Source organism: Balaenoptera borealis, assembly GCF_965194805.1.
Source record: "Balaenoptera borealis genome assembly, chromosome: 16".
Lineage (NCBI taxonomy): Eukaryota > Metazoa > Chordata > Mammalia > Artiodactyla > Balaenopteridae > Balaenoptera > Balaenoptera borealis.
In genome coordinates, this window is record NC_138872.1 from 24,176,802 (window position 1) to 24,200,862 (window position 24,061).

General features: G+C 38.9%; 1 protein-coding gene across 2 annotated transcripts in view; it reads left to right on the forward strand.

Annotated features, from left to right (window-relative positions):
* Positions 1 to 24,061, forward strand: part of UQCC1 (ubiquinol-cytochrome c reductase complex assembly factor 1) — a 95,074-nt gene that overhangs the window by 23,108 nt on the left and 47,905 nt on the right. For both annotated transcript variants that reach the window (XM_082359501.1, XM_082359502.1), the window contains 3 exons: positions 700 to 807; positions 6,853 to 6,925; positions 13,524 to 13,581. In XM_082359501.1, coding sequence (XP_082215627.1) covers positions 700 to 807; positions 6,853 to 6,925; positions 13,524 to 13,581 — 239 coding nt within the window. The remainder of the gene's footprint in view (positions 1 to 699; positions 808 to 6,852; positions 6,926 to 13,523; positions 13,582 to 24,061) is intronic.

Sequence of the window (24,061 nt, forward strand, 5' to 3'; positions counted from 1 at the left end):
ATATTTCTTCCATTGTACTCTCTTGCTTGGAAAACACTTTAGAGAAAAAGTGTCGTAGATTTTTTTATATGTTAAAAATAAAGTAATATTTAACTTACAGAGAATTTCTTATTGGATATATAGCCTGCCTTCATCTAGAGAGGCTTAGCATTAGCGTAGGTTTTCCTTTGAATTTATTTGCAAACTACAAAACTTATATCTCCTATAGTCATTAATAAAAAATACAAGAGTTTAAAAACATTTATTCAGTGCATGCTTTGATTGATTATGACTTTGAATGACTTCTGACTGCTTTCAGATAGTATTTTTCTTTCCTTTTCCCATAATGTCAATAAACATAGAACATGTTTCTCAGAATTGTTCTTTGGGAGGTGGGGGTCAAGATTTCTTTTTTAAAGTACTCTTTTCCATAGAACTTTTATTCTGATACCCCAAATCTATCATTTCCTAGACAGGGGTTCATAGACATATGGTCAGTGAGGTGGGTATGTCTGCTCTGGAATTTAGAGGACACCTATTAGGGTTCCAGATGTGTTTGTATTGAGTGATAAGGTACCCAGAAAAATGAGAATTAAAAATTCTAGGTAAAAAAAAAAAATCTAAGCAATAAAAAATGCCCTTAGACACTAGTGAGAAATAAAAGCATTCTTTTAAAAAAACTTTTTTGCAACTAATTTTGGTTTCCTTCCTTTTGAGTAGCTTTCTTCTACCAAGGATTCCCCACAGCCTGTTGAGGAGAAGGTTGGTGCCTTCACAAAGATAATAGAAGCCATGGGATTCACAGGACCTTTGAAATACAGTAAATGGGTAAAGTCTTTTAAGTTTTTTTCATTTTTCTTCTTGAGCTTTGTGCTTTCTGCTCTTCACAGAAGATTTTTTTAAAGCTTCTGCTTTGCTTTTTGTGAAATGCTTATAGTATTTTGAGAGCTTCAAAATATGTTGTTGTCCCCTTGCCCCCCATTCCAAGTCAGGTCTATACAGCATGTGGGGCTGAAATACTCCCTCTACTCCCTTAACCTGATTCCTTAGAAGTATCTCAGTAGCAGGCAATCCAATAACACTGGTCTTTCCAGGTCTTTGCTACATGATATGCCATATAGATGAGTTCTAAGAAGTTAGATGGGCCAAATGTTCTGATGGGCACTGCTCTTAAGGAAACACTCTCTGTGATTCATAAGTGATTTTCCCTAAATCATTGTAGTAACTTTCTTTAAAATTTTACTAATAAGCATTTTTAAAATTAATCAATTCTATGATTTATTGTAATTCATATTATGAGGGCTGTTTGCTAACTGTGTCATTCCTAATCATTCCTAGTCTTGGCCTAGCATGTTATCTGTTTTATGGTACTTGCTATAAATGAATGAATGTCCTCTCTACATCAGGTGCTACTGCCCCTGGACTTTTATAGCAATGCCTCTAACCAATTAAAATAATAAAACACACGTATTTGGGTTTTTCTCAGCCCAGTTATCTCCTAGTACTACTGTTTCTCTCTACAGTTATGGCAAAAGTACCTTTTAATACTTTTCAAGGTTGCTAGAATGTTGGATAAGCCTAATCAGTCATAAGTTATATATTAAAGCAAACCAACACAAATCAGTAGGGAAGACTTTTCTAGAAAACATCATAACTTTGCCCAAAATGACTAAATTATTCCAGTTACACCATTTTAACAAGTTGGAGTAAAATTAGAATTTCAATTTTATTGTGGACTTTACTTTTAGTTTCTTCTTATAATATCTGGCTCTCTTCCTAACAATTCTCACTGTAGCAAATATAGGCTTCTCTCTATAATCTCCGTTTTACATAAATTGAACGGTGATTCCACAAGCATTTTGTTTGTAAGGGGCTTTGAAAAGTATAGAAGATAGCACACACATTACTAGGTTATAATGATGTCCTTGAGACCCTAAGTTTATGAAGTGTCTTCTTAATCATTAATGAAATATTAGTTATGCTCATTAAAGTTATCTTTTTTTACATCATAATTCTTTGACAAATGATAATCACTGGTATATTTGGTAATATTATTAACCAGGATCTTTTCCTTTATTAAAAAAAATATTTGCGATAATACATTTGGATTTAAAAACTTAAAATGTGTGTTTTGTTTGAAAGTAAGAAATTAAAAGAAAAGGGAAATGAGAGCAGAAAGAAAGAAAGAAAAGAGAAAAAATTTACTGTTTTATTCATTTCTTGATGGTTGAGTTCCACTTGGTTGCTTCCATATGCTTTTGTCTTGTCCGTATTTTTATGATTCCAGAGGGAAAGTTGGCTACCATTTGGAGGATTACTAAATCATCAGGAAAATTTCTTCACTGTTTTAGTTTAAGTTAGTCTCTGATTTTTCTTGGTTCCCTTGTGACCTCAACTAAGTCCCTAATATTTGCATTTAAAAACTCTTTTGTGATGTGGCAGTGTCTACTTCCTGTAACCTTCATTTTTTAAATTTGTAATATCAAAACATCAAAGTATGACATTCTAGTATATTTTGGGTGGGAAGATATAGGTATAATTTTCCATATTGAAAGATTGAGAGCCCTTTTCAGCAAATATTGACTCAGAAATCTATGGCAGACACGTGTATTGGGTTGCACTGGCAAGAATGTTTGAATTTTGTGTTTTCTCATGTCTTTCATTAGGGAGTAAAATGTCTGCTTGTCTCGCTGCCTCAGCAGTATCAGCCAGCTTTCCTCCATCTTTTTATGTAATGTTTTCATGTGTAGTTCCATTTTTCTTCTAGATCCATATTTAGGAATTTAAATGTGGCTTTCCCTTACCTATTTGATTATCCTGAAATAACCCTTCTTTTTCATTATCTTTATGGAGCAATATCAGATAAGGGTAACATTTAACAGATTGAGCCACATGTCATTGAATAAGCACTTTTCAGATTAGCATTAAGCCAAAAAGTTATTCCTGTTCTGAAGGACACTGACAAACTGGAATGCATTCAGAAGTGGGCAGTGAGCCTTGTGAAGGCTTCAGAAACTGTTGAATGCAGAGTGGTTGAAGGAAATAGGGATACTTTGCCTGGAAAAGAGAAGACATAATTGTTCTTCTCAGGTGTTTGAGGGGCAAATGTAAAAAAAATGGAGACTTAATCTGAGGTATTCCAGTGTGCAGATAATGTTTAATGAATGTTACATGAAGCAGATTTATGTTCAATATAACAAAACTTTATCAAGAATTGTCCTCCAGTGGGATAGGTAGCCTCACAAGGTCATTGGACTTGTTTGAACAGGGGCCCAGATAGTTGACCATGAATCAAGAATGCTGTAGAAGGAATTCCAGTACAGAATAGAAAGTTCAAATGACTTCAAAGCCCCTTCCAACTCTCACACAGCTGTTTTAGTGTAAGCCTTTTACTAGATTTGTTTTTTATCTTGTAGGATGGTACAAAATGCATCAGTTAGTGGGAGAGCTGATTTTCATTTCCTAAACCTGTCTTAGGTGCTTGTGTTTTAGTCAAGTAGACTGATGAAGTCTTCCAAAGTTAGAATGAAGTCATCTGAGGACCAGAACAATTTGTATTGACTGGATGGAAATTTAGTCCACCTACTTCTTTAACTTATATTAATGCATGAATCTTGAAGAGGTTCTTTCCCCGAGTTGTTATTTCCAGTCCCTGTGTGATGGTCTTAAGGGACTTGCTTTAGAGATTTGTCCAGGAAAATGGCTCACCCAGGTATAAAGGTTTGGCCTCGCTGCAGGAAAAGTGAGGAACTATAAAATGCTCCTGATTGCTGCAGTATGAGCACTGTATAAATACACTGGCCAATCTGGTGAGGTCTTCATTATTTTGTAATGAATGCTTGCTTCATGAACATGTTGTGGGGAAAAACCTCTTTCTCATGGAACGATTTGGGCCTTGGAGGCAAGTGTTCCTTTCCTTAGGCAGAGTGATTGATTATGAACCAGAAGACTATATATGAGAATCAGAAGGAAACTGCCGAGATAAAAAAAAAAATCAAGACATAGGCCATTAGGAATTTTACTTAAAATTATAAATGTATTGATAGTTGAACTAGGCCTTAAGTTCCATGAAAAGAGTTTTTAACTGCTTTGTTTACTGCTGTATTCCTAGTGTCCAAATCAGTTTTAGGCACTGAGTTAGGTGCTCAATAAATTATTTGTTGACTGAAATAAAAGCTTATACATGTCCTAAACTCTCTGTTTCAAGGATAGGAATAGGCCTGTCAAGCCCAAAGCATTAGGATAACGATATCATTAGGATATCATTAGTTTGGTGATGGTACAAACCAGTGCTTCCCAAAATGTGTTCTATGTCAAATAGTTCCCAGAACCTCAGGTGTTAAAAAGTTAAACATGCTTCTTTTTTAGACTGCTGATATGGTGAATTACACTTATTGATTTGTGAATGTTGAATCAACTTGGCATTCCTGGGATAAATCCCAGTTGATCATGATATGACCTCCTTTTAAAATATTGATGTTAGTATTTTGTTAAGGAGTTTTGGATCTATGCTTATGAAGGCTATGGTTTTGTAGTTTTGTTTTCTTCTGATGACTTTGGTTTTGACACCAGGGTAATGTTGGCTTATAGAATGAGTTGGGAAGTGTTCTTTCCTTTTTTTTTCTGGAAGAGTTTGTGTAGATTTGGTATCATTTCTTTAGATATTCGATAGAATTCTCTAGTGATGCCATCAAGCCTGGAGTTTTCTTTGGGGAAAGGTTTTTAGCCACAAATCCAATTTTTAAAATAGAGATAAGACTATTTATGTTATTTATTTATTCTAGTGAGCTTTGGTAGTTTGTATCTTTCAATGAATTTGTCCATTTCATCTAAGTAATCACATTTATTGGCCTAAAGTTGTTCAAAATATTCCCTTATTATCCTATTAATATCTTTAGGATATATAGTGATGTTCCTCTCCTCTCTGATTCCTGATGTTGGTAATTTTTATCTTCTCTGTTTTTCCTTCTTTTCCTCTCTATATCAGTTCTACTAAATTTTTGTCAATTTTATTGATATTTTCAGAGAACCAGCTTTGGCCTCTTTTGATTTTCTGTGTTATTTTTCTGTCTTCAATTTCATTGATTTCTGCTCTTATCTTTATATATCATTCTTTCTGCTTGCTTTTTGGTTTAATTTGCTCTTTTTTTTCTTTAGTGTCTCACCATTTGTTTAAATGTGGACTTCCAATGCTGATTTACTGCCCATATAAGTATATCTGATTTCCATTTGTTATATGTTCTGTTCTGTTTTCCCCCATATGAACTTTAGACTAAAATCATTGAAAACTTAACATTAGCAAATGAAAAAATCTTAATTGCAATCAAAGACATAATATTTTAATTTATTATAGGTATTTCTGCCCATCAGAAACTGAAATATGAATATTATATAGTATTGGATATAGTATATCCTTGGTGACTTTGAACCTTAATAACAAAACAGCTCTGCTAAAATTCTAGATTGGTTTTTCTTCAGTTGCTATGCCATTCTCTTTGCATATATGTATTTTTTAGTCTTTGTATATTTGAGTAATTTTCTCTGTCATTTTAAGGAAAAATAAGCTTCTATGAGCCTTTTGTTGATGGGCTAATTTAATTGTATCCTTAAGGAAATATTTTGAAAGCCCTTAGAAATTCTTCTTCTTTTAGCACTGAGTTTGTCTTCAGACCTACAGTTCAACCCTTACAAGAATTTATTTTTCATTTTTAGGTTTTTGTGAAGGCATAATGTACATACAGTAAAATATACAAATCTTAAGTATACAGCTCAGTGAATAAATTAAAACCACCACCCAGATCAAGATTCTCAGAGAATTCTTAGTGCTTTGGGGAATAGTAAAAGGTTGATCCTTTTACTATATTTTACATTCATTAGAAACTCTTATTTATAAACATTGTATTCTGTTAATCAGCGAACTATAAAACTAGGGAAAACATAAAAAGCAATGAGCCCCTCCCTTCAGGGAAAAAAAAGACTTACAGAATAGTTAATAGGACCAGAAGGGGTCAAATGGAAAGCAGCAGTCCTACATTCAACCACAGGGGTGTGGAATAAAATTCACATTTTATGGCAAGGCAAGAAAAATTTAAGCAAAAAATCTTCTCTGCCCTTTGGCACCCTCTCCCCCCTCATTGTGGATTGTGTATGTGCATTATGCATCACCAAACCTCCCCCAATGGCAGGAATACCTGCTCAACCGTAAACAACAACATTCTCCTAGCATCAGCAAGACAACTCCTTAAAAGATAACATTCCTCTTGATCTTATAAGGGGTCATATGACCCACCACGATGAAGGTCTAGATTATATAAACTGTCAATAGTAAGTCATTTGATGTACAGCCCTCTGCTCAAAAAACTTACATAACTGTGTCTTGATTCCTAATGAGTAGAACAGTTCTCAGAACTTTCTGAGATACTCTTCTCCAGTTATAATCCTTAAATTGGCTCAAATAAAATTTTCCATTTCTTTCTTAAAAAAAAAAAAAGAATAGTTAATAGAGCTTCTGAGGAAAGATCAAAGGATTGAGGGCTTTGTTTGATTTTGGTCAGGAGAATGGGTAATTTTTTTAATATAAAGGGTTTCAGATTATAAAGAATTAATGTGGATGGTTCTGAATGGTGGTTTAGAGGCTGAAACGTGGTGAAATGGGTTTGAATTAAAGGAGAGAGTTCGTCTAAATATTGGAAAAACCTTTTTGACATTTTGATGCCAAAATCGTAAAATTGTGTGAAGTCTGTGAATGGCTAGAGACAGGTTTGGACCCATCCTTCTAGTTGAAAAAAAAATAAGATTCTGTGACCTACATCTAATGGCACTAGAACATTCACTTGGTCATGTCTTGAGTTTGGTTTTATTTTCTTTGTCTAGAAGATTAAGATTGCGGCCCTGCGCATGTATACTAGCTGTGTGGAGAAAACTGACTTCGAGGAATTCTTTCTAAGTAAGTTACTATTTTTGATAGTTGTGAAAAGGAAAATGAATCTACTTTTCATTTTTATGATTGTGTCTTGGTAGGATCGGTTTTTTTTTAAGTTACTAGTAAAACAGTTTTTCCTGAACAAAATGTATAATAAAAGCTGCTTATTTTTCTCTTTTAATAGAATAAACAAAGGCCAAAAAAACCCTATAAATAAGACATTTTAACAAGTTTGAAAAAAAAACCTAAAAATCTGTCCAGTACTTTGACATCATCATTCCCCCTTGTCCACACATGCATCTTTTTACATAAGAGTACTCAGAGTAAACACATCCTGTTTTACGTTCTGGATGTTTTACTCAGTATTTTTGACATGAACTTCTGGCCAATCATTTCTCTTTTATTTCTAGTTTATAATTGTTTAGTTAACCCTGGAATATGCCTCATGATTTTTCTTCTTTCTGTAGAAGGACTGTTGAGTCAAAAGGCACATATAATTTTATTATTTTTATCCCATTGATAAATTGCTTTCCAAAAGTGTTTTACTGGTTTAGATCATCATCACTAGCAGTTGATTATATCAATACAGTATTCATTTTGTTAATATAAACTGTTGTAGTTATAAACAAGTCATTTAAAGCAGATACTTATAAAGTCATTGGGAAAGTTTAAGCTGTTTCCAGTTCCACAGATTTTGGAAGGAAATGTGTTCTGTGCACATCTGTGGTAATAGTCATTATCCTCAAAGCAACAAACACTTAACTAAATATACTTGATATTTTTCATGGACAGCCAATAATTATATATAATTATGTTAACAACAATGAAGAAAGAGATGAAGTTTTGATTATTTAATAACTATTTTGTTTTTTTAAAATTAAATGCAAGTTTTGTCGATTTTACTATTTCAGCAGATTGAGACAATATTTCATTGGAAACTTAAAATACTGTGCTGAGTTGTAATCCTAATTTAGTATACACCTTCCATTTCTTATTTACTCATAGTAAGGAAAGAAAACTTTCCTCCTTTTTTAATCTCTAACAATTTCTTACTTTAGGAAAAATTAGTCTGAAAGGAGAAAATATTCTTTCTCTACCTGATCAAGAGACTATTAATATTAGAAGCTGGATTTTTCTTAAGTGGTTTCTTGAATCCATGTGCTCAAGTTTATTTATTTATTTGTTTGTTTGTTTATTTGTTTGTTTATTGGCTGTGTGTTGGGTCTTCGTTTCTGTGCGAGGGCTTTCTCCAGTCAAGGCAAGCAGGGGCCACTCTTCATCGTGGTGCGCGGGCCTCTCACTATCGCGGCCTCTCTTGTTGCAGAGCACAGGCTCCAGACGCGCAGGCTCAGTAATTGTGGCTCACAGGCCTAGTTGCTCCGCGGCATGTGGGATCTTCCCAGACCAGGGCTCGAACCGGTGTCCCCTGCATTAGCAGGCAGATTCTCAACCACTGCGCCACCAGGGAAGCCCGCTCAAGTATCTTTCATCAGATCTTTTTAAAACCTCATCCTACACATCTATTTAATATTAAATAACTCATAAACTTATTATAATTATTTTGAAAGGATGTTTACTAGCTATCTTTGTTTAGCTAATCCTCATTATTGAAGATTCTTGAATAATGAGACTATTATTACATATTTAAGTTAATATATCATGCTTCAATTTATAATCTGTTGTAAACTACATATAAAAATAAAAATTTATTAAAATTATTAACTATTATATTTTAATAATTCACACTTACATGGTATGCTTTTATTTTTGTCTCATTTAGGAATTACAAAACGTTGTGAGACCAGAAGGGCTTGTATTCTTATTTTCATTTTTCTTTTGTTTTCAGAAACAATTGAAACTTATAAAAAGGCTAAGTGATTTGCCCAAGGTTGCTTAGTCAAGCCTTGATCCTGTGTCATCTGGCTTAAAATCCAGGAATTTTTCTACTATAAAATATTGCCTGTGAATGAAAATAACTGCAAAATAGAAATTGTAATCCATTTTAATATTTTTGTGTTTTATAATTTTTTGTATTTTATAGTTATTTTTAAACTTTTTTTTTTACTTTTTACTTTTTAAAATTTTTATTTATTATTTATTATTATTTGTGGCTGTGTTTGGTTTTCGTTGCTGTGCACGGGCTTTCTCTAGCTGCGGCGAGTGGGGGCTACTCTTCGTTGCAGCGCGCGGGCTTCTCATTGCGGTGGCTTCTCTTGTGGTGGAGCACGGGCTCTAGGCGTGCGGGCTTCAGTAGTTGTGGCACACAGGCTCAGTAGTTGTGGCACGTGAGCTCTAGAGCACAGGCTCAGTAGTTGTGGCGCACGGGCTTAGTTGCTCTGTGGCATGTGGGATCTTCCTGGACCAGGGCTCGAACCTGTGTCCCCTGCATTGGCAGGTGGATTCTTAACCACTGCGCCACCAGGGAAGCCCTATTTTATAGTTTTTAAATGAGAACTACCTCTGTGAAATGTTCTGTTAGTATTGTGAACTGATGTTTATGTATATTAGAGTGTGTACATCTCAGTGAGCTTTGTCCTAGCCTTGCCCTTTGAAGTAGTTATCTGATGTCACATTTTTCAGTAACACCACTCTTACTTCAGGTTTTCTAAGACTCACTTTGAGAATTACCTTTTAGACCTATATCATGTTCCTTTGTATTATGCTCCATTGTGGTCCATCTTTGTCATTTGTGGTTAGATTAAATTTCAGAATCAAACCAAAGTGGTTCCAAACTGTGACCAGTGAATAAAAAAGGGAGCAAATCTGAAAAGTACCATTTAGAGGCAGAAAAGAATATCTATAAAATAATGAGACTGACTTTCTTGCATCTTGGATTCTAAAGAGTAGGCCAGACAGGTTTGGGGTAAAAGAAGAGAATGTGTATAGATATATTGCTTCCTAAGATTACATCTTTAAAGTGGCTATTGCTCCCTTGGATTTTTGGTATTTTAGGGCTTGACTTTTTAGAGTCCTGAGAATTCAGTAGCTTTTTAAAAGGATAGAAAGTCCCAGGTAGCTGGTCAGTGTCATTCTCACTCTTCCAACAAAAGTGAGACCAGTTATATTTCATGAAGACTGAGTTCTTTACTCAGTAAACAATATGCCTATCAGCCTCTTGGACAGGCCCCCACAAAATGCCAAAGTTATAGATACTCTGTCATCTCAGAGCCAAAGTGTTCAGACGTCTTGATCCAGAGACCTAGATATTGGGGATTCTGACTGGTGAGATACCTTAAGAGCCAACTGTTGTTTCCAAGATGTTCTGATGATGTCATTGTGGCATAAATGAGTGTACCCTCTGTGAGCACGCAGTGTTTGCTAACTGGTCTTTTGGAGATCATTTCTGTTATAAAGAGCACTTAAGGGCAGAGGCGTCCAGCCAATCAATAAAGCTTGTGTTTAATACCACACTGTTGTCTGCAGACTGCTTTGTTTTTAGCCCTTAAGAGTTCATACCTTGGAGAGGAGGCTCCTTAGTGAATAAATTTTGAGTTAATAAAATTGAGGTTCTACCTTTATCTCTTTCTGCTACTAATACTCAGCTATCAAATTTATCAATTTTGTGTAAGTGTATGATAAATATATTTTTTAAAACTTGAAGAAAAAAAAGATTGAGGTTCATCATTTTATTGATGCAGTCTTAAATAGTGAGTTTTTTCAAAGATAATTTAAACCCTAATGTTTAAACAATTCACTAAAAAACAGCAATAGTGAATATTTATTGAGTACCTATTAAATACTAACTACTTTGTTAAACGTTCTACAGGCCTTATCTCATTTAATCCTCACAAGAATCCTGTAAGGTAGGTTCTCTTGTTTTCCCATTTTTACAGAGAAGGAAACTGAGGCACTGAGAGGTAAAGTAACTTTACCCAGAGTCCTATACCAAGTAAGAGGTAGAGTTAAGGTTTTGAATCAGAATGTCTGACACTGGTGTCTGCGTTAAACAAACAACTATGTTAATCCTGCTGCCCCATAATAGTAATGAATTATTTAATTTTATCCAACTTGATGTTGAGGAGGAAAGTACCTAGCCTCAGAAAATAGTGCACTGAGTGTGTACTGGAGCAAGAGTGTGATCATGGCAAGACCCTATAGCAGGTTTTAACTTTGAAGTGTTTAAAGACATTTCATGAAGCTAAAGAGTCTGCTATGTTGTTGAGTTGCTCACAGTCAAACTTTCAGTGGTCTTGTTTTTTAGGGCTTTACCCCGTGGGTTTCTGTTCTGACCCCAGTGGGTACAGGGAGTCAATCATATGCCAGCTCTTTCCCATCCTCAGCCCTGAGCTGACCCCCAGAGGGAAAATTGTGACCCAAGTCCTGTTGCTGGCCTGTCTGTCTGTCTGTGCTTTCCAGCCGAAGAACTGATTCCCTCTTTGAGAAAATTGGAAAGGCTCCTGGAGGCTGCTGAGAAGCTTTGATGTAGAGGTAGCAACTGAACAGATTGTCCTTTAGAAGCAGCCAAATTTCATTTTCCAGATTGAAAGACAGACTTCCAAGAAAACTTTTCTTTTTAATGTTTTGTTCTAGCATCCAAAAAAGACCGAACTTTAGATCCGGGCTTGAGAGTTTCTCATGGCTGTTCTTGTTCTAGGTAGAGGGTGGTTGGCCCACTCTCAGATGGCATGTGTCTTAATAGCTGAATGGCTAGCCAGACCAGCCTTCACCTCCCTCCTGCTGGGCTCCAAGAGGAAGTCCACTTGACAGCTGCTGGGCACCTCCCAGTAAGCTCACCAGAGTATTTTGGTGTCAGTTTGTGACAGACCTGGACTGAAATCCCAGCCCAGCCACTAGCTTGTTAATATTGTGGCTGCCCGCAAGTTACTTAGCCTTTTCGAGCCCGTTTCCTTATCTCTCGAATGAGGCTTATAATGCCTTTCTTCAGGGTTAAAGTGAGGATGAAGTGAGATAATGTATTGACATGACTAATGGTGGACCTGACAGGAAGTATGGACCCTTAGTGAATGTTAGTTTCTGATACTAGTATTAGAGAGGCAGTTAGCGATTAAGCCGACAGTGTATGGAATCAAGCAGATCTGAATTTGATCCCAGATGTCTCATTTCATAGCTGTGTGACCTTGGGTAATTGTCATGATCTCTCTAAGTCAGTTTTCTCACCTGTCAATGCGGATAATGTCAATACCCACCTCTTAGGAATGTTAGGAGGAGTCATTGAACTAATGCTTGTAAGGTACCTATTATTTCTGACACATAGTAAGCACACAATGAATTACAGCTCTTTATTATTATTGGCGTTGTTAGTGTACCTCACAGGGGTCCTGCTCTGTGTTTTCTATCTTAGTGGCCCCTATTTGTTATCATTTAGTACATTGTATACTTTGTTTGCTGAAAGGCAGAAGATACTACTTCCTTCTTGAGTCATTACTCCAAAGGACAGATTCTACTCTAAGGGCCCGAGTTTCCCACTGATTCTCTTATTTATTTATTTATTTATATAAATTTATTTGTTTTATTTATTTATTTTTGGCTGCGTTGGGTTTTCGTTGCTGCACGCGGGCTTTCTCTAGTTGCGGCGAGCGGGGGCTACTCTTCATTGTGGTGCACGGGCTTCTCATTGCGGTGGCTTCTCTTGTTGTGGAGCACGGGCTCTAGGCTCGCAGGCTTCAGTAGTTGTGGCACGCGGGCTCAGTAGTTGTGGCTCGCGGGCTCTAGAGCGCAGGCTCAGTAGTTGTGGTGCACGGGCTTAGCTGCTCCACAGCATGTGGGATCTTCCTGGAGCAGGGCTCGAACCCGTGTCCCCTGCATTGGCAGGTGGATTCCTAACCACTGAGCCACCAGGGAAGCCCTCTCTTTTTTCTTTATCCTCTTGCTCCAGCTTTTCTCCCTGCCGTGTAATAAGGAGGGCATATTCTGTGGGGGACCCCTCTTCCAGCCAGAGGCATTTCTTAGAGATCTGAGAATTGAGAGGCTTGGATGTCTAAGCCCTGAGCTGATTTTTGGTTTCTTAAACCAAGGAGAAGCCCTACCTGGTTTGTCATTCCTGGGGGTGGTGAACAACCTTTCGTTAGATATTATCTGCTTTCTTAGTCAACTGTAGCTCCCTAGAGTCCTGCTTCTTTCTTCTGATCATTTATTTTGGTTGAATCATTTAGCATACCCATTGGGTCACCTTAGAGAAAGAAAGCAGGAAAGGGAGATGGACAAGAAGAGCTTCCATTTCTCAGCAGGGCTCAAGTGAAAAAAAGCCTCTAGTTAAGTGGGGTAGCTAAGGTGGTGTCTGCCTAGCTTTCCAGAAGAATTGGTGCCCAGGAGGGGAAAATAACATTGAATCACAGTTGGAAGGAATTATAAAGATCATCCAGGCCACATTATAGAAAGTGAGAAAACTGAGGCTCAGAGAAGAGAAGTGACTTCCCCAAGTCCACACAGCAAGGTGGTAACAGGGCTGGAACTAGAAGCCTGTTTGTCTGACTGCGTTCAATGCTCTTTCAACCCATGGGCTTGCCTTGTGGTTCCATTGGCCTTCTCTATGATAGCATAATCAGAGAGCACTGTGACTACCATATATTTTAGTTGAACAGATTCCTACCGATAATTTCAAATATAGTCCATATTCCTCTTCTAAACCTTCACATATTTATACTTTATTGTTATTTTCTAGGGTGTCAGATGCCTGATACATTCAATTCATGGTTTCTCATAACTCTACTTCATGTCTGGTAAGTGAGCAATTTAAGTGAAGTCACCAAATGTATTTTTTTTTTTAAAAACACTGCTGACTTGTTAAGGTATAGCCTTCAGCAGGGCTGATTATATGAAATGGCAGTTGTTCAGGCATTAAAAGCTGCTCCTTTCATTTTAATAACTGGTGTCTTATAGCACATTTTTTAATTAAAGGTCAAAGCATAGTCCCAGAAAGAAACTAATATTTGTAGGATTTTCTCAAAGAACACCTAACCCAGTGAACAATGCTATCAGTATCTGTAAGAGACCCTGTGAGCTTGGGTGGAAAGTTCTTTCCCTTCGCTGTTTTAGGAAAGTTCACATTTACGTAAAAGTGGTTTGAATTGTGAGCATCCGTGGTCATTTTCATTGCTGGTCATCAGAAACCTATAACAAATTATAACACTGACATTTACGCCTGTACCTCTAAAATGTGCATACAGGTTAGATTCATGCCAGGTTTGTTGCATGTAAAAATATTTAACACCTTAAACAGTATATTTTTTCTTCAGCTGCAAATTAAGTAGCCAAAAAAATCAATTTTTCATCTAATGTTACACAGTATTAAAGGTCAGAAGGATATAGGAGAGACGTTGAAGTGGGGGCTGGGGACTATTTATTGAACTGCCAGATCTTGGGAAAGTAAATTCTGGAGAACTAAGTTTACTACTTTGACCGTAGTGAGTATCTGAGGAACGTGGGGAATGGTTGCCCTGTCAAAAGGACCCTTGTTTGAGACTGCCTTCAGCTGAGCTTTGCATCACAGGACTGACTACTATATAAAGACTTTTTGGTTTTGATCACCTCTGAAATATTTCTTCTGAACTCACATAGTTAGTGAGATTGGCTAAGGGGCCTAAGGTGGCAGTTCATGTTGTTTTTTCCTAAGCCGGTAGTTTGTTGAGTGTACACTGTGTCCTGGGCAGTCAGTAAGCTATGTCAGGAAGCTCACAGTCTAGTGAGGGAGATAAGACATATATAATAGTCAGTTATAAATTGGACTGGCTAAGTTCTGTCATAAATCTGAGTAAGTAGTGCCTGTAGGATCACAGAGGAAGCTGCAACTATCAAAACCCTTGAAATGTGCCATGTCTTTTAGTCAGGCAGCTAAGAAGGCCAACCACCTTCTGTCTGTATGGTGAAGGTTAGGAAAAGGTTCAGGGAGGGCAGCTGGATGTACTGAGAGGAAAACTACTTTTTCAAGGGTAGAGGACTGCAGAGGTGGCCCTGTGGAATTACTCACTGGAAAGGTGGGAGGGTTGAGAGGAGGCTAGGCTGTTCCCAGAGGAGCTCAAAGATAATATTCAGAGTCAGAATGAAAGACTCTTTATTGCCCAATAGCCAGAGGTATCAGAGTGTTAGAGGGAGTGGATGGCAAAATAAAAAATATAATCCTTGTGACCACATCCCAAGGTCAATACCTGACTGCTAGCAGCTGGGAGAACCTTGAAACTACTTGTAGTTCTTTCAAGTTAGCCACCATTTCCAAATGTGCCTGCTGAGCCTTCCTTGCTGAGGTTGGTTTAATTTCTCAGAGGAGTGGGGAGTACCACCACCAGTTAAGTAGGGGGAGGGAGGCCTGTCTATGCTTGGTGTCCCCTCCATCCTTCCTCCGTGGTTCTCATGACCTGTGGGCTTCGGTGGGATGACTCAGCAAACTCTTATTGTGTTAAGGACTGGGGGGCACTGGAGAGTAGGATATGACATGGCGTGCCCCTTCAAGAAGCTTAGTCGAGTGGAAAACAGGCACAGTACAATTGCCTGTAATGGATGACAATGAAAGAAGTGCTGTGCCCAAGGCACAAGCAGATACTATGGAAGGACAAGGAGGTGTGACTAGATCCAAATTTGGTGGATGAGGAAGTACGTATTGGATAAAGAGTTGCTCTGTGGTAGAGGTGACATTTGAGATGTACCATGAAGGGTGAGTAGAATTTCTGTCAGAGAAAAGGAGGGCATTTGGGTTGAGGGAATTATTAGGAGCAAAACATAGAACATGTACAAGAACATGGAGTATTTGAGGGCAGCCAAGTTGTCTGAAGCACTCAGACAAGTTGTCTGAAGGGCTGGTTTGTGGAGGAATGTAGTAGAAAGGGTCACCAGAAAGTTACTTTAGTGTCCAATTGTGCTATGATCCTCCAAGAAGAATTGGGGAAACTCTCTTAGAGGGAAAAAGGGATCCACCCCAAGTCTGCAGAAAAGCTATGCTCTTCTAAGTCCTGTTTTCTTAGCCTGAAGCTCCAGGAGGGTAACTGAGGGATCACCAAATCCAGTATTACAGGGCTCAGTGGACTTGCTAGGGATGTGCAGGGTTGAAATACCTCCTGTGGGTGGTAGTGTGAGGGAGAGGTGGGGAGGCTTGGAAAGCAGTCATAAAAATAGAATCTGCCCCCCCGCCCCACCCGTGGAAAAAAAAAAAAAAACCCACGGAACTAGAATACCCTGGCAGTGGACCTTACAGAAAGCTTGCTTAGGTTCCCAAGGGTGATGACTCCCTGTTGGCTCTCAGAATAGGGACAGGATTTCTCATATTCTGTTAGTTTCCTGTAAGAGGTGTTGATGTTTCCCTTATCCTGTCTGCTTTCTCTGGTTCCCAAGTTTTTATGTGTATTGGGATTTAGGACTGGAACCCCTCCAGTTCCTAGAAAGCCCTTATCAGTTGTGTATTCTTGTGAGCTTGCAGCTTTGGTGACTATGTGTCCTTTGTCTTTGCTGAACAAAATTAGTATTCACCATGGCTACTGAAAAAATGCTGAGAGAGGTTGCTGTGTGGGGTTTCCAGCATTCCCATGTGGACTTGATAAAAGCCAACCTCCTCCTTTGTTCCCTGTCTGGGACAGTGGCATTGTGATCCATTCAGGTACCCACACCAGAAACCTGGGAAGCCTCCTTGACTTTTCCCTCACTCCCTTCATCTGGTCAGGCACCAGTTTCACCATCTGCAACTTTTTTGACCATGACCCATAGTAACAAATGCATTTTACATTGCAATCCAGAACACACACATGTATCTGACACAAACGTTTTGTAAAACTTATCCTTACAATGTCAGATGATCTCTGATATTTTCTACTCCATTTGAATTCATTTAAAACAGAAATTCAAGATGTCACCCACTAAATTGATTTCACTGGGTTACAAGTAACAGTACCTGAAAACTGGTGTTTGGCCTTCAACTTCCCTCTTCCTGTGCCATTGGTCTTCTCAATACAAATTGGATTAGTATACACACACACACACACACACTCTCCTTAATATTCTCCATTGTTCTCAGGATAAAGTATGTTTCCTAGCATGGCATTCATATCCCACCAAATATGCCACCTGTGCCACTCTCGTCTGGTACCACTACCACCATCACTCCCTCCCCTGCAAGAAAAAATTAAACTATGTAATAGAAATTTCAGGTCTTCTGCACAAAGTTTTCTCCTGCCTAGAAAGTCCTTCTCCTTCCTCTCCACCTGACAAACTCCTATTTCTTGTTCAATATCCAACTCAGATATCTCTGCTTTGAAGCCTTTCCTTCCCTCTGAAGGCAGAGTTATTTCCTCTTCTGAGTTCCTTTAATATTTTGGTTACCTTTCTTATAGCACTCATCACATAACATTTTTATATTTTATCATATATGTGTCAATCTTCCTTGTGGATGGTGAATTTATTGAGACCAAGAATTATTTTTATTTTCCTTTTGGAGAGATATGAAAATGAGATATTTCTTCGGCTCGATAAATGTTGATTAAATAATCTATGGCCTCAGATCTGACTTGGCTCCTATGGCAATTGGAAGGGTCGGTGCCACTGCCTGTTAGTGGGGAGAGTGGCAAAGCTCTGCGCCTACTTAAGTTTCCCTGGGGGGTGAGATGTATGTAGGTAGAATTTATGTTGGTGTTCTAAGTATTAATAGATTTGCAGAGACCCCCATTTTAAAATATGTCATGGAAACACTAGTATGTTTTAGATGCAGAAATTAATTTTAGAAAATGGAATGGAATAAATAAAATTAGAATATGCCCATGATGGAGGTAGAGTGGAGAGGAAAATGCAGTTTGTATTTTTAAAAATTATTTTAAAGTCAGGTATATCATAAATACAATAACTACTAGGCCCTTTACAGTACTATTTTAAAAATTATTTACTTATATTATCTCACACATTCTTATAACTGCTTTATTCCTGTTTACATGAGAGATCAAAGACTGAGAGCAGTCAGAGAGCTTGACCACAGAACTAGTTAGTACATGGTAGAGAGGAAATTCAAGTATGGGTCTGGCTAACTTTGAGTTGCTTTAAGTTGCTTTCCTCATTGGTAACTAAAACTACTGAAGTATCTAATTAGATAATTATTTATTAATACGAATAATATTTAATATTAGTGATACTATTTATTACTTAGTTAAGTACCTGCTTATTCTTAAACATAAATCCATAAAATTACAGCATTTGTTTTCTAATTGAACCTACGGTATGCAGCAGATTTGTTCCCTGCCCTCATAGGGCTGAGGGTGTGGGGGAGAGACCTGAAAGAAGTCATTAATAAAATACAACTGGGATGGGTGCTGTGAGAGTAAGTGACAGGGCTCTGTGGGGGAAGAGGGATACATAACTTAGTTGAGGGAGTGTGGCTCACTCAGGGAGGGCTTCACTGAAGAGATGACATTTAAACTAACCCCTGAATAATGAGTAGAAGTTAGCAAGTCAAAGAGTGGATGAAAAAGCATTGCAGGCAGAAAAAGCATTGGTGGGGAGGGAGTTTAGGAAACCAACAGAGCCCTTTTTACAGATGAGCTTTTATGCTCAGCCACAGTGTATGAATAGATAAAAGGATTGCTAGTTGGGTTGAAGAAGTGGGAATGACCTGCTCACTTCAGGTCTTCCCAACACGCCCACTGATAAGGGACCCTTACGTAGCTCCCTGGAAACTCAGAGCACAGTTTAAAAACCGCAGATCTAGTCCAGCTCCCTCATTTTACAAATGGGGAGATGATCTTGGCGATTTTAAAGGAGTTTTCACAGGCCTCTTTATCCGTAATGGAGGATCCGAGACTCAAATCCAAAACTGACTCTGCGAACTGCTCCTTCTGCAACACTTTGCTTCCTGCGTGCGTGTCCCCTTTCGGTGGTCGTGGGATGGGAGTCTGTGGCCCTGAATTTGAACTGCATACCACCGACCAGCAACTGTATGAAACTGTGTTTCTTAGCATTCACTGTGTGTGTCCTGGGAGAGGCAACAAGTAAACCTGAAAATAGTACAGGGTGCCAAGGGCCGTGTTTGATAAGCAGACATACAGATCTTTTGGAGCACGGGGAAGGGAGGCAGCCTGGGGATAGTCAAAGAAAGCAGTTGCATTGGCCCTCTGGGGTCTAGAACTAGAGGACATGGGGTCTTGAGGAGTTATTAGCAGAGGAAGAATTAATTGTAAACTACTTTTTAAGATGTCCCAACTGAGAAAGAAAGATGAGAGGATGATCACTAGAGGGAGAAACAGGATGGAGGGGGGAAGCATTTTGTTATTTGTTTTTTTGTTTTAAGATGGGGAAACACTGGAACATTTTTATAAGCCTAAGGGAAGAAGCCTCTGGGAACGAAGAGAAAGAAGTAAAGTGTGGAGGTGGAAGGGGTTGGAAAACAGACTGGGTCCAGTCTCAGTCCAGCCAGAGAACCGCCCTGGCAGACACTCCTGGCCTTTTCAAGAGGGCTCTTTAACACCACCACAGCAGTTCTGATGTAGCTGTAGGGCTTTCGAGCTCATGCTGGATTCCAGCAGCTCCAGACCTGCTGTATATGGTGAGCCCGGGCCATGTGCACATCCTCTCTCTGCCTCCCCCAGCCAGAGTCGCTCTGTTTAAACACACACACACACATGTAGCTTTTTGCCCAAACCAAAGGCCTGTGCAGCATCATTTTACCAACATTGCACAACCTAAGAGCACTGGTACCTGCTCCCCAGGAGCTTGTTCGTTATAGTGGATGTGACAAGCAGGCCACAGGCCAGGTGTAGCTCTTGGAGGAGGCTCTCTGTCAGGTGAGATGGCTTAAGGAAGTGCCTTGCCCCACTTGTCTGTTTGCCCACAGACTGTCCTGTGGCCCCCATGCTCCCCACATAAAGGGTAGGCTTGGTGGGGAGGGAGTTTAGGAAACCAGGTGGAGATAACCATGCACACAGCCCCAGGAAAGGGTCAGCATGCCAGCTCACAAATAAATAAACTCATTCATTAGCACACTGCTGAGACTTGAGTGTGGCCATGTCAGCTCTGCTTTCTTGGCCCCAGCCGGTGGCAGAGTAAGGGAAACAAGCTACGTGAAAGTCCCTTTGGGATTCCTTCATAGCAGCCAGAGTGACACACCTGCCCAAGTGCCCACTAGTCTTCATTGAATTCAAAATCAGATCCTCTCTGAGCGGCTTATAAACTACCATGAGGGAGAAACAAGGCCAAAACACAACTGGCATTGTCAGAAGGCCCAAGCCGAGCAAGTGAGACAGGATGCTGAGAGCTGCCAGGACATGGCAGGAGGTCAGAGTCAGGAATAACAAGAATTCTTCCCTCCCAGATTTGGGCAGAGAGGAGAAAAGCGTGGCTAGGAAACTCTCCTTCCTTTGAACTCTGCAGGCAGTGTTGTTGTCTTCCTCGAGTCTGACCTAGCAGGAAGAGGCCCTTGGAGCTGTGCTGTCACAGGATGGGGGAGCAGTCAATACTGACACTGCCCTGGGAGGCACTGTGGCTTGAGGCAGAGAGGGAGAGCCCAGGCTTCACTCCAGCTCCCCTCTCCTTCACTGAGCAACCTTTAGGTACTTAACCTCCTCAGAGTGTCAGTTTTCTTTCCTGTGAAATGGGGACAGTTATACTTAGATGGTGATGTACATTGAAAGAGGTGGTGAATGAAAATGCATCTTACAGTGACAAGTCTCATATTAGAGGACTTAATAAATGGTAATAATCATTATTACTATTTGCCATAAGGCAAAATTTACATCTTAGCCCTTTATATTTTGAGACTCCTAGTGAATGAGTCTTTCTTCCCTTTCCCCCTGTCTTTTAGATATTAGAGAACCATCAGACTAGGGTTTGAACACTCCTTTTTTTCTTTACTTTGCTAACTGGGTTATTTGCTTTCCTTATATGTAAAAGAAATCAGTATTATTTATGAGGCGCTGGAATCACCGAGAGACAAGGACAGTACTGTGAAGCTCAAAACCTCAATAATAAACTGTGGGTTAACAGCATCATCAAACTCGGGAGGGGCAACCGGAATTGCTCCTAAACAGAGAGTAGTTTATGCATAGATTAAGTCTATACTCAGAGTAGGTACTAAATAGATACTTGTCAAATGAATGATTAAATTAATTATTTAATACAAGAATTTTAAAATTACTAGATTGTCTCTTTCTAAAAAGACTAAAAAATAGACTTTATTTTTTAGAGCAGTTTTAGGTTTGAGTGGAATATTGTCTCTTTTTAAAGTTTCTTTTGCATTCTTAAGGGCAATTTTTATTATGTTTTAGCATTGAAGTCTCCCCTCTCCCCCTTCCTCTTCCCCCCAGAACAGCTCTGAAATTATGAAGTAGCAAATTAATTAGTAGCAAAATGTAACTTGACCTCTCAACATTTAATTTAAGCATTTATTATGAGGAATGCATCCATGATGTAAATTGAAGTAGAGCTGTCCTGATCTTTTATTTAAACCTAGTATTCTCAATTGTGGAATAGTTTACTTAATGACTCAAACATTGTATGGGCAGAGCCTGTGACACGTGTTGGCTTTGTTTTGTAGTGGGTACCAGGACCATCAAATCTTCTTTGTTTACCATTTTGAACTTGTTTTACTCATTTTCTTTTCACCTTCCAACATACTTTAACCTATTCTGGATCATTCAGGAGGTCCTGATAACTCTTTTTCTAAAAAAAAAAAAAAATTTATTTATTTGGCTGTGCTGGGTCTTAGTTGCTGCATGCCGGATCTAGTTCCCTGACCAGGGATCGAACCAGGGCCCCATGCATTCGGAGCACGGAGTCTTAACCACTGGACCACCAGGGAAGTCCCGGTTCTGGTAACTCTTAACTGTATTTTGCCAGGCTGCCTTCTTTGAGTTGTACTCGTAGCTATAGCCTCCCTGTTGAACTGCTGTTGTGTTTGTTTTAAATACATTTTTAGGTTCTTTCCTTTTAGTCTGCCAGCAGTTACATTTTGCTGTTGTAGGTGTGTTTGCCTCAGGTTAGCCAGTCTTTTCCCTTCTGATATTTTATTTCTAATATGATGCTAGTTTTGAAACTTAAATTATTGCCCTTGTGAGGATTAAATGAAAAACAAGGTAAATGGATTTTGGAAGGTTCGTTCTAGTCATTAAAGAGGCAGAAAAACAGTATAACTCTGGGATCAGATTATTAGGGTTCAGATCTCAGCTTTGACACTTAAGTTTTGTAACTCTGGGCAAGTTACTTCTCTAAGACTCAGTTTCCTCAACTATAAAGTGGGGACAGTAAGAATACCAGCCTCCTATAGTTGTTGTAAGGATTAAATGAAATAATGTATCTGAATCACTTAGCACAGTGCCTGGCACATAGTTGTGTTAGCTGTTAATTGCAGCACTTGTCCATTTTTGCTATTAAAGGGTTGTTTTTGCTTTCTTCCTATTTCTTAGTCTTATTAGAATAGGAAAAAATTGCCAGATAAGCTGAATTCAGCCTAGATCAGATGTTACCCTAACAACTGCTAAATAAATTACTACAACTCTATTATCCTAAAAAGGGTCTCACTGGGGTGACTGTAGTATCTGTGGATGAAACACAGAGTTGGAGCTGAGATTTCTTCACCACCATCCTTCTGTAACAGATTGTTTTTTCAACGTAAGAAAAGTGTATGTAGAATGCTACCATTGTGGGAAATGGGGAGAAAAGGGAAGCTACTATTTATGTAAAAAGAGTACATATACACTAAGTTGGTATATATATAGATTACATGTGGAAGGTTTCCTAAGAAGCTGCTAACTGTGGTTGCCTTAGGGAGAGGAACCTGGTGATTGGGAGATGTGGGTAGGAAGGGGACTTAATGTTTTTTTTAACATGTGCATGTATTATCTATTCAAAACATTTACTAAACAAAGAAAGGAATAAACTGAACTTGTAGGCTTCAAGGTTAGATACCCTAAGAATTGACCTTCAGCTTGATCTGGACATTCCAGGCAGCTGACTGTCTAAGATGTGGTCCCCAGCCTTCAGCTATGCTTTTTCCTTGAAGAGGACAAACACAAAAGTTCTTCACAACAAGACGACTTTTCTGTCCTTAACTACCTAGAGAATTTGATTCACAAATTCAGGACAAAAATAAGTTGAGCCTTTAGTTAGCTGAGTTTGGTGATGGTGGATGAATGGACAGCCCTGTGGATCAGAATCTTATTTTCCCAGTAGAACTCATGGTTATCTTCAGTACACTTCCTGTTGATGAGAAGACTGATTGTTTTGATTTTTTTTTTTTTTAATTTACTTATTTATTTATTTATTTTTGGCTGTGTTGGGTCTTCGTTTCTGTGCGAGGGCTTTCTCTAGTTGTGGCGAGCGGGGGCCACTCTTCATCGCGGTGCGCGGGCCCCCCACCATCGCGGCCTCTCTCGTTGCGGAGCACAGGCTCCAGACGCGCAGGCTCAGCAGTTGTGGCTCACGGGCCTAGCTGCTCCGTGGCATGTGGGATCTTCCCAGGCCAGGGCTCGAACCCGTGTCCCCTGCATTGGCAGGCAGACCCCCAGCCACTGCGCCACCAGGGAAGCCCCCGATTGTTTTGATTTTATAACTTTAACTATGTGAGATGAAATTTACTGTAGAACTTTATATTTGATAGTGTTTTCAAATTGTCATCAATTGTCTACTGAACTAATTAGGTACGGTGTTTTAGGAATAATTAGAATTTGCCCTTCATTCATTTATCAGGCTTGAATTTATAGTTTTTAAACTCTTAGTATCAGCAAAATTAGGTGCAGGTTGCAGCAAACTTTGCTGTTGCATTTCTCTCAAAAGGTAGATGCACACTTAATTTAAATTTCTGGATCAGACAATTGTGAATACCATAGTTCTACTGAAGTAAATATTCACCAAATTTGTCATTTTTCAGCCTTGGAAAGAAAGGGTTTCCAGCTGGGAAGAAAGAAAGGGTTAACTTCTGAGAGACTTATCTGTTCTTAAAGCCAAGGTCTTATTACACCCCTAATCTTATTACACCCCTTCTTCCTGAAAAGCATTCAGTGGCTCTCCTTTGTCTACTGAGTGAAGTCCAGACTTTTAGCATGACATTTTAAAGCCCTTCATGACCTTTCTGGCATATTTTTCTGTTTCCTATACTTCCCTTCCACAAAATCTAGGTATTGTCCCATCCATGTGCTGAGCTTTCCACGGCCCTGTCTTTGCTCATAATGTTCCACCTGCTGGAAATTCTCTTTATCTTTTATCTGTCCAACTGCAGCTCACCTTTCCAAGCCCCAGGTACAA